This window comes from Ammospiza caudacuta, chromosome 22 (assembly GCF_027887145.1).
Source record: "Ammospiza caudacuta isolate bAmmCau1 chromosome 22, bAmmCau1.pri, whole genome shotgun sequence".
NCBI classification, from domain to species: Eukaryota; Metazoa; Chordata; class Aves; order Passeriformes; family Passerellidae; genus Ammospiza; species Ammospiza caudacuta.
The window spans coordinates 3,349,039-3,360,422 of NC_080614.1; the positions used below are offsets into that span (position 1 = coordinate 3,349,039).

Consider the following 11,384-nt stretch of genomic DNA (forward strand, 5'->3'; position numbering starts at 1 on the left):
ATAACAAGGGTCTGAAGGTGGAAGAGGGGTTTCTTGGTGCACTCATCATGACTAGGCATTTCTTATCTCAGGCAACTGACCACCAGGGAGGCCTGGCAAGCCCTGTAGCTGCTACACTTGGGGGAAAAACCTTTAGAAATTGGGAAATAGACTTAGCAAAAGTGACCTGGATGGTCAATACCCAAGGGTCCATCAATCAAGCTGGTCCTGCCCAGTCTGAACCCTTGCAAGAAAATGTTCCTGTGGTACATATGAAAGATATTTTAGGAAATACTGTTTGGATTAATCCCACATCAGGCAAAGACAAACACATCCGTAGGATTTTTTGCTCAAGGACCTGGTTACACTTGGTGAGTAATGCAGAAAAATGGAGAAACCCATTGTGTACCACAGGGAAACCTACTTTTAAGTGAGAACTGTGTGTAAGATTTCATTGAGCAGAGCTTATTTATTTGGGTATGATGCAGATAGTAATGGAATAAGGAGTGAGTAATGCCTTAGGCTGGAAATGGGTGGGTGTATTCTATTCCTATCTGTGGAGTAGTTCTCTGTTAAATGGGCAGTTTGATTTATCTCTTCCACACCACAACCAATCCTCCCTCTGGAGAGACAGCTTCTGTTAGTGGGCCAGTGAGTCTCACCACATGACTGATAAAATTCCATCATCCCATTGTGAGATGCTCTGCCCAGAGGGAGGAGCCAAGCATTCCTACCTGGATAGAATCTGACATTTGGAACACCAGGGCAGCCTTTGCCCACTGCATTCCCAGAGGTGTGGCTGTCTTTCCACTGGATTTCCTGTGCAAGACCAGGCCCATCTCCAGCAGACCTGGATTTTCAGAGGAAAACTCCACCATTCCACAGGATCCCTGCTCCAACAGAACCACCCCTGGCACTGCAGGAGGGCTGAGCCACCATGGAATGGGACTGCTGCCAACAGCCTGACCCACAGCGTTTCAGGGCCTATTCTGACTCTGTCCACAGTTTATTTGTTTGTACTATTACATTTCTATTTTCTTAGTTTTCCTAATAAAGAACTGTAATTCCTATTCCCATATCTTTGCCTTAGAGCCTTTTAATTTCAAAATTATAACAATTCAGAGGGAGGGGGTTTACATTTTCCATTCCAGGGGAGGCTCCTGCCTTCCTTAGCAGACACCTGTGTTTTCAATCCAAGACAGGCGTCCAGCACTGAAAAACAAGGAGGAGGAAGAAGAGCAGTGGGGCCCATAGAGTAAGCCTAAAAGAGCATTTCCCCGTCTCTCCCTCAGCCCCGACTCTCCTCCAGCTCCACCACAAACCTCGACACTACAGCTGAGCCACTGCAATGCTCTGCTCTGCTCTCACCTCCACCAAGGATGTCCCAGGAAGGGACAAGCCACTGCAGTCCACATCATGGAAGGAGGAAAAGGACAAGATGGAGCCATCTCTGCCCAAACTCAAGCACCAGCTCCCTGCACCCCAGCCCATGGGACAGCCCAGTCCCAAGGCTCCATTGACAAGAGAACTGGGGAAATAAAAAAAGGGGGAGAGTGCAGGGTCACCTTTCCCAAAGGAAAACTGGTTCAGGGGAGATGGGATCAGCCCCAGCACTACCAGTACACCCAGGTGCTCTGTGCACAAGTAGCAACACAGAACAAGGCAACCCCGATTCTCACACAACCGGGCTGTGGGGAAGGGAGCACATGTGCCACTGAGCTCTTGGAAAACCTTAGGCAGAGGCAAGGCCATTGCAGCCACATTCTGCCTCCTAATGGACCCCCTTGATGTGCTTGGCTGGCCCTGGCTCCCTCTGGCAGAAGTAGCCACACCTGTCCAGGTGCTCTTCTCCAGCCACATGTGGGCATTGGCCTCTACTACTGCCCTGGGGCACCCACCACCAATCAAAGATACAAATATACAAAAAGAAACCCCCAAAATAAACTTCTACAGTTATCTTCAAACCATAATCACAACAATCTAAAATGACAACATAAAGAAAAGCAAAAGCCACCTAAATCCCCATGCATGCAATTGGCAGTCATACATGGCACAGCCACTCACCTCCAGGCTTTCCTGAGCACAGAATGTTCCACCAGCACCCACGATGATGCCACAGCCAAGGCAGCAGCCAGGAACAAGTACCCAGACATGCCAAGGATGGGTACCCAAGGTCAGCAAGCACTGACAGGGACTGAGAAATCCCCAGTGATGAGCATTTCAGTAAAGGGAGCACCTTGTGTCTGGGGTACTGAGGAGCTGCGTGTTAGGAAGGATGAAAGTTTGAAAAGAAAGACTGACAGATATGTATGTGTGGCAGAAAGATTTTTGAATATAGAATCTATAGAAGGAATAGAAATGAAAGGAAGTTTGGATATAGAAGAATAATAGATGTGTAAATTGACAATTACTGATCCAGTTCTGCTGGACAACAAATAAGACAAAGGTTATGTCAAGATGGAAAGAGGTTTTATGACTTAGACAAAAGGATAAACAGGCCTCAAAAAAGAAGATGAATTTACCAAGCTGAAAGATAGCACAGGCAAACAAATCTGCCAATCTTACCAGTAGAAAAAAGGTTTCAGAATTTTCCACAGAAAGAAAACTGAAAAACAAATTCGAGCTTAAACTGTAACATACTAACTTTTAGTGATTAGAGAATAGTAACACGAATCTGGTAATAACAGCAGTTATGATAGGCTACAGGAAAAGTAAAGGTATAGATTGCTTCTACTGCAGTAAGACACACAGCAAAGAAAAGTATATAATTAATTGTAACTAAAACCAAAGGGTCACCAGGCCTGCCTGCAGCTGGAGCTGACAGTTGTAGGCACAGCTCTGTCACCCACAACCCTGGACTGCTGTAACTTCTTGGATGTAATAACCATCAATTTGGAGAGCCACCTGGAGTCATGCATCCCTCATTTCAGCTCTTACAGCTGGGGGCAGAGAGTGACCTGGGGAAGACACTGCTCAGGGCTGGGGGGCAGCAGGGCTGCCCAGCCCCTCACTGACAACATCATAGGTGGGGGGCTGGCCCAGGAGGGAGTGACCCTGTGCCCCAGCAGGGACCCTGCCCCTTCCCAGAGCAGGGCCAGGTGTCCCCACCATGTCCCAGCAGGGTGCCAACACATGAGGGGCAGATGTGGCCATTCCCAGGCAGGACCATGAGTGTGATAAGAGCAGGCAATACGGCTGAGGAGCCCCGATGCCCAGAGTGTGGGACAGTCCCCACGTGTCAGCAGCCGGCAGGGACACTCCAAGGTCCCCAGCAGTTCAGACACTATAAGAGGGGTGAGTGGCCCCACCACAGCACCTTTTCTCCACACAACCATGCTGGGAGCCGTCTGTCTCATCGTGCTGCTGGGCTACGGTAGGTGCAGGACATGGGGAAGGGTCAGGGCAGGGAGAACAGGACCGTGGCACCTGCCCTGGACCTGGGCACATGTCACAGGCAGCCTCTGATGTCCCTTTGCCGGGTGTCCCACAGCCTACGGATGCGGTCAGCCGGCCGTGCCACCACAGCTGAGCTCCCGCGTGGTGGGCGGTGAAGACGCTGTAGCCCACAGCTGGCCATGGCAGGTGAGGGGCACAGGGACAGCGATGGGGACAGGGATGGGAACAGGGATGGGGACATTCCTGCTCTGACCCTGTGCCTCTGCCCTCGCAGATCTCGCTGCAGTACAGGAGCGCTGGATCCTGGAGCCACACTTGTGGTGGGACACTCATTGCACCCCAGTGGGTGCTGACAGCTGCCCACTGCATCAGGTGGGTGTTGGGGTGCTGGGGGGCACCTATACAAGCAGGATGAGATATTTGTAGGGATTGACACTCTCTCTCTCCCTGGCAGCTCTTACATGACCTATCGTGTGGTGCTCGGCAAGCAGGATCTGTCAGAGGATGACGAGCCTGGTTCTGTGGCTGTTGGTGTGGAGAAGACAATTGTCCATGAGAATTGGGACTCCTACCTCATCATGTAAGGGATGGGATGCTTCAGGGCTGGGTCTTGGGTGTTGTGGCCATGGTGCCTTGTTGCCCTGGCCAGGGAGCCTGTTCCCATGGACAGGGACCATGGTTTGTGTCCCCCTATAGCAACGACATTGCCCTGATCAAGCTGGCAGAGGAGGTGCAGGAGACTGACACCGTCCGTGCCGCCTGCCTGCCGGCTGCTGGCAAGATCCTGCCCAACGACTTCCCCTGCTATGTCACCGGCTGGGGACGCATCAGGAGTAAGTGGGGTGTACCTGGGAGAGTCTCCAGAAAGGAGATGCAGGCAGCGGGTGTGAGGTACAAGCTTTGTCTGTCATTGCAGCCAACGGGCCCCTGGCCACCATCCTGCAGCAGGCTCTGCTGCCTGTGGTGGACTATGAGACCTGCTCCCAGTGGGACTGGTGGGGCAGCTATGTGGATGAAAACATGGTATGCGCCGGCGGTGATGGCATCGTCTCTGGATGCAACGTGAGTGTGGGCACTGCACATGGTGGGAGCCCCAGTGATGTGGTACCATGGGCACTGGGAGGAGAGGGGATGCAGCCTTGGTGGTGGATGGCCAGGAGGGATGAGGGGAGTGTTGGCAGGGTGCCCAGGAGCAATGGCCCTCACTGTCTCTCCGCACAGGGCGATTCTGGGGGCCCCCTGAACTGCCAGCGTGATGATGGGATCTGGGAGGTCGAGGGCATCGTCAGCTTCGGCTCCGGCCTGGGCTGCAACACGAAAAAGAAGCCGACAGTCTTCACCCGGGTGTCTGCTTACATCGACTGGATCAACGAGGTGGGTCACCCTTCCTTTGCTCCACACCCCCACACAGGGGCTGTTCTTGCCCCACTGAGAGTCTTACCATGCCCCCCCTGTGTCTTTTTGGCAGAAAATGAGCTCAAACTGAGGATGCGGCATTGTGGAGATACAACTGTTGATCAAGATAAAAGCAAAAAACGCTGAGCTGGTCTGGATGGTTTTTTCAGGGACGAGATGTAGGGGAGCTGGGGACACACATGCAGGGCTGGGTCTGCTGATGCCAAGGCCCTGCTTGTGTGCTGGGGAAGGTGTCCATGTTGTGCACTGGAGATGGGCAGGACTCTGCAGAGGCTGTTGGACACATCCTGCAAGATGCTTCCAGTCCTCAAGCTGTGGCTGAGGCAACGGCCTTGAGGGTTGGCAATTGGGACAGGGGCTGGGCTTTGTCCAGGTTATTCAGGGGAGCTCCAGGGAACTCATCTGGCCCTTGGGGACGATCTGGAACACTTGGTAGCTCCCAGGGTGCTTTAGGGGACCTCACTGGCACTGCCTAGATGAGGACTGACTTTCAAATGGGGCTCTTGAGGGAACTGGGTTGGCCTTGGGGAGCTTGAGAGAGTCTGACTGGTTTGGGAGGCGTCAGGGGTGCCTGCAGGAGCTCTCTTGGAGACAGAGCCCTTGGCAGCTGCATGGCACTGCCGACTCCAACAACAGGACCTGTGACATGGCCTAGGAGCAAAGCATCTTACCATGGATGTCCTTCTGTGGTGGCTGGAGGAACAAGGTGGGTGATGGGCAGCGTGCAGAAACCCCAGCTCTGGGGTTCCCAGGAGGAGCCTGGGCTGCCCTGGAGGAGACAGGGATGTTTTCCAGGAAGAGGGCAGCGTGTTGGTGGGAGCAGATGTGAAGGAGCTGTCCAGGAAGTGGAGGTGGGTGCCGCACCATCAGCCCCTGAGCAGAGCCATCCATCACACCATCATCCCATCACGGCTGCTGCAGCCCAGTCAGGATCCTCACGGTGTGAGGAGGAGGAGCAGAGCGAGCAGGGATGGACGGCAGCAGCTCAGGCTGGGTGGGGGACGTGGTGGACGGTGCCCAGTTTAGGTGCTGCTCAACAATTGAGCGGGACCATCACCAGCCCACAGAGCAGCATTGGCACCTGTTCCGGGGCCCAAGAGCACTCGCACGAGCCCTGGCACCATGGGATCCACCTGGGGATTCTCCAGGGACCCCCTGGTACTTGTCAGCCTGACCAAAGCTTTAGCACGTGAAGAGGGATGCAGGGTGGGAAATGGTTTGTATGGACAGGAAATGTGCTATGACAAAGGAACTGTAGGGATCACACCAAAGGCAATTAAAGGCCTGCCAGTCAGATGATGTGTGGAAGTAGCTACTCTGCACAGCAGGATGGGGCCAGGTGCTTGGGACAACGGTGTGGCATTGGCAGCATGATCTGCTGGCTTGGATGGAGATCTCCAGGCTGTCTGTGGAAAGCTGGGTAATGTGGGGTCCCCCTGTCCCCTCTGTGTGTACCCACATGTGCCATGGGGACAGTTGTTTGGGCTGGGAGTGCAGGACCCTGGTGTCACAGCCTGTTGTTCATGTCCTTGTGCATTGTGTCCCATCCTCAGACAGGCTTTGGTGCACAAAGGAGTATTGTAGATCAAAGTTAACCCCGATGATGGGGAGAGATTCATGAGGAGGACTCCTAGGATATCAGAAGGCTAATTAATTACTTTATTATACTATTCCATATACATTTCATCTAAACTGAATCTGCCGAGCACTCACTCTGCACACAACGCTCACACTGCCCTGAATCTCCTGACTGTCAGCCAACATTCTTTGTGTGTGTTGGGACTGTGTGTGTTGGCTGACAGTCAGGAGATTCAGTGGCAACACTCACTCACTCACTTCACACCCTCAACACAGACAGTTCCGACACACACACACACTCTTGGCCCTGATAGGCCAAGGAAACAAAACATCCTCACTTTGGATAAGCAATCTCCATATTGCATTCTACTTTGGCACAACACAGGCACTGCAAGTTATAAGAATTGTGTTTTCCCTTTCTCTGAGGTTCAGAGAATATGAATCTCAGAAATTCTTGGGAAGAATTGTGCCTTGCTTGTCTCTGTGAAGAGAAATGTGGCAACACCTCACCCCTCTTCTTATAATAAAATGAAAAAGGAGCTGCGTTTGTAATTCTTCTGCTGGGCCCTTGGAGAAGAGAGAACAGTCACATCTGGAGAGGCTTATCCATGGCCAATTGAAACCTCAATCAAGTCCTGACATAGAATGATCAAGAAGATTTGTTGGAGAATTTTGCTCAGACATGGCTTATAGAGTTTTGTTCAGACATGCCATAATCATATACAGCTGATTGAACAGTAAAAGGCAGCTGTAGGCAGCAAATTCTCAAAGCCTGTTCCTGTAAACAACAAAATTCTCAGGCACGTTTCTGTAAACAGCAGAAGTTCTCAGGTTGTTTTTTAATAACAAGTAAATATCTTGTCCTTGGATAAGTATGGGAAAGCAAAGTGACAAACATGGAGACCTTGAGAACCGTTCATAACAGAATGAGAAAAACAAGTCTTGGTCTCAATAATAAACCACAGGTATTGAAAATAAAAGGAGGGATTGGTGTGTAATCTGTTAGCAATGATGAGCTCGGGTTTTGCAATATGTATGAACTTGATTAACACGGTTATAAAATGTGCATGTTGGATCAATAAATCGGAGTTCGATGCTGATCAAAGGATGGGTCGTCTCCCTTCGCTTCTACAGAGATTCTTTACCTGTAGAATATTTACTTCTAGTATATCACTAACACAAGGTTTACAATATCAGGAACCCAAACCACCATGCACAGAAAGTTCATTGTTTCAAGTCCAAACAGCTCTGTTTCAGGAGATGGTCCATTCATTCACTGGAGATGTTGCTGTTTGACATTCCTGAAGGTCCTGGTTCTGAAACAGACCTGCTGAATCCTGAAACAGAGAATTACTAAAGAAAATCATTATTAACTTTCAGAAATCCAAAAGTACTAAAAAATCTCTGGAAAACCATGGCCACAGCCTATAATTCAACCACTTGGGCCAAGTCTGACTCATGGCTTTCCAGCACTCTGGACTGAAAATGAGAGGTCAGCCTTTTTCACCTTTCTTTTTTTTTTCTTTTTTTCTCAGAAACACCAGCAGCAGCAGCAGAGAGGTTTTGGACCCTGCGTGGCAGAGTGGGGCTGAGCCCCTGGCCCTGGTCCAGGTGGGTGGACCAAGGACCCCAGACCCAGATCATGGGACAGCGGCCCGGGCCTGGTTAGGTGACCCAAAGCCACCAAACCCGGCGGTGGGCTGGGCAGGGGCTCCGGGCCAGGGGGATGGGCCAAGCAGCCCAGACCTGGCCCGTGAGGAGGGGTCTTTGTTCTCACAGCCCGCCCCCACCATGCTGCGAGTGTCTCGGCAACAGGAGTGGCCAAATGCCTTCTCCCTCTCCCCCCAGAACCACTGGTGCCAGCAGCTGGGAAGGAGAAGCTTTCCCGGGGATGGGGCACCCAGATCTCGGGGTCCCGTCTGCCCAGAGCAAACAAGGGCCCTCCACCCCTTGCTGCGCCATTCTCCCCCACAATACAAACAAGTGTTGCCCAGCCCTCTGATCAGTGGCACCATCCCCATCCCCTGGGAGCTTGGGACCAGAAGCAGCACCTCCAGAAACCACACCCTCCACGCCGCTGGCACACGCGCGGGGAACCAGGCACCCCAAATCCCAGTAACAACCCCCTGGCCAACCCAGAGTCAGCCTGTGAAAAATACTGTAGTATATGGTACAGATAATCATGCTATTAATGTATAAAATATTGTAAGATCCAAACTATGTCTTTTGACCACCCTGGCTGGGAGCAGTGTCTTATTCATATACATCTAGTTCCTGGACTACGTTGAGATAACATCGGGGTCTATAACATAAGAATAGAAGCTTCCAGGGCGATAATCACCGGCTTCCCTGGGTCCCCCGGACCACTCAAGAGTGATTATTGCCTCAAGGATTACATCTACCACAGCGCCACCCTGATACATGTGAATGCTGACTTCCCTGAAGTTCTCTGACAACATCTAGACACCTGGACTGGATCTTTGTCTACCTTTGCACATGTAAAGCCACGGTTATGCATGTGAAGAGACACAAAGAATGTTTGGTCATCTCTGCCTTGGGCAGAATAAACTGTATAAAAACTCGCTGTGTGAAGCAGCATTCATGAACAGGGGGAGATTCTGACATTTGGAGGTCAGATCCATGTGTTCTCCCAGCGCTGAACCCGGGCTCGACACTGCCCATTGGCTGTGGTGGTTTTTGACGACCGAAATTCGGTCTCGCAGACAAATTAATAAGTCTGCTAAATTTTCTTATAAATTTGGCTCTTGATTTGATAATTTATAACAATACCCTGTCCCAGGAAAACAATGAGTTTCAAAGTGTTCAGCCGAGAGGCGCCAGCTGTGAGCAAACGAGCCGTGCCTCCCCTGGGGGACAGGCTGGTGTCCCTTTCCTCGGTCCCAGCTCTCACCACAGGGGCAGCCTCGAGACAGCCTTAAAAACTCAGGGGGGAAGCTGGGCAGGTTTCAGGTGCCACAGCAGCTGCAGCTGGGGGTGGCAGGGGCAGTAGGATCAGCTGCAGGAGCAGCATAAGCACACAAGGAAGCCCTGCCATGGTCTCTCTTGGTTCCAGGTCGGGTGGTTCCAGCACGGGCTCTTCTGCTGAGGGAGGGGTTGGCGAGCTGTGTGCAGGCACTGAGGCAGCCACCACTGGAGGTGGAGCTGTGGGAGGCATGTGGGGAAGTTCTGTGGGCTGGTCGCCATCCTCAACCTCTTCCTGAATAGGAGCCGGGCTGGCGGAAGGCAGTGGGAGTAGTTGGAGATCATCTCCAGCTTCAACATTTCCCACCAGCATGGCAGGCAAGGGCGAGGCCACCATGGTTGGAGCCATGATGGACCGTGCTGAAGGTGGGGTGGCAGGTGGGGCTGGCAGGGGCAGCAATGCCACCACTGGAACAGCAGGCGGTCCCCTCAGCCCTGGGAGGGGCAGAGGAGGTGGCCCCTGCACATGCTCCAGGGAGTCAGATGAAAAACCCTCCACCGACACCTTGGGCAGAACCTCCTCTCCCTGCTCTGCGCAGGGGGACAAGCCAGCGGTGGCGACTGTCCTTGAAGAGTCTCTTCTCCCACCAGCCATGGTAGGGTGGGCAGGTGGATCCCCACGCAGGGGGAGACGTCCCCCCACATCCCTGCCTGAGGCCCCCACAAAGTCAGAAATGCTCTTGAAATGAAGGTGGTCCCCTCTCACAAATACGAAAAGCAGCTCCCAGGTCGGCAGCTACCGAGTCCATTGGAAATGCCTCAGAAAATAAGCACCCAGGGCATTCCACACTGGGGGGTCCCAGGAGGAATTCATGCCCATGGGGAGCCCATGGCGTTTGGCCCAGCCAAAAAAACTCATAAATTTCTTGCTGGGGCACAAGAACTCCATGGTCACGAAGCGTGACGTCCCAGAATTCCAAAGTGAATCTCTCTCCCCGTGAAAATTGAGTGCTCATGTCCACACACATGTCTTCCCAAGTCAAAGCCCACCCAATCGGGCAGTGTCTGCCAGAAGAGTCTCCCCCCACCCCTGCCTCCAAGGCTCGGGGGATAAACATGGTCGGAAAAGACCGGGTCTCCACCTAGGGAGACTTAGGAAAGGGGTAGTACCTTTCTCTCAGGGGAAAGCAGGCAGCAGCATCCAGCATCGGGGGCCTGCAGGGTCCTAGAGGCTTTTCCCACCCATTCCACGAAGATCTCTGGACACGCTTCCTGGGAAGAACTGGGCCTTGCTTTCCTCTGTGAAGAGAAGTGTGGCAACAAAGGAGCCCTGTAAAAGACCCCAGAGTGCCACAAGGCTCTCTGCTGGGGCGTCAGCCCTGCCCCAACCAGCCAGGCATGGGCATCCTCCCACAGTGTGTGTCACCCCAATAACCAGTGTCGCCCTGCCCAGGAAGTGGTGAAGACTTGTGATCCCTCTGGGAGAAGCTTTTTCTAACATCCAGTCTGTCCTTGGCCACAACTCCAGCCGTTCCTTTGGGTCCTGTCCCTGGTCACAGAGAGCAGAGATCAGAGCTGCCCCTCGGGAGGAGCTGCAGCCTCCAGAGAGGTCTGACCTCAGTCTCCTCCAGCTGAACAAACCAACTGACTTCAGCCTCAACTACTTTTAGTCTCTATGGCTGCATAGAGTTTAATGAATATTTGTTATATGTTGTCAATTACTGTTATATTCTCTTCATATAATTTATAACTGACACAGTAAATCTACAGGTTAACCTAAAAAAGTGTAAGATTTATTTTTATTAAATGGCTAACATCCTATGTAGACTCTATAGGATGTGTCCATTATTAAGTATTTAACAATATGGGAGAAAAAGGGGAAGTTTAAAAGAATACAACTAAACTTTGTGAAGTTCATTACTTTTACTTCACTGTTGAAATATAAGTACTCATACAATCCCTTACATAAAAATTTCATGTTATCAGTGATCTTTACCCACTCCTGGGGATGAGAGCTCAGGACACCCAGGGACACATGAACAAACTCCCCTGACACTGAGCAGCATCCCAATGCTGATGGCCCAGAGCATAGG

At 51.9% G+C, this 11,384-nt stretch overlaps 1 protein-coding gene across 1 annotated transcript; it reads left to right on the forward strand.

The window, feature by feature from the left end:
• The first annotated feature begins 3,312 nt into the window (after positions 1-3,312).
• Positions 3,313-4,807, forward strand: LOC131567155 (chymotrypsin-C-like). Its single transcript, XM_058818669.1, is given in 8 exon segments — positions 3,313-3,352; positions 3,470-3,561; positions 3,650-3,747; positions 3,830-3,955; positions 4,072-4,208; positions 4,292-4,437; positions 4,597-4,770; positions 4,772-4,807. Coding segments are annotated over 8 exon segments (849 nt in total).
• Positions 4,808-11,384: the final 6,577 nt, after the last annotated feature.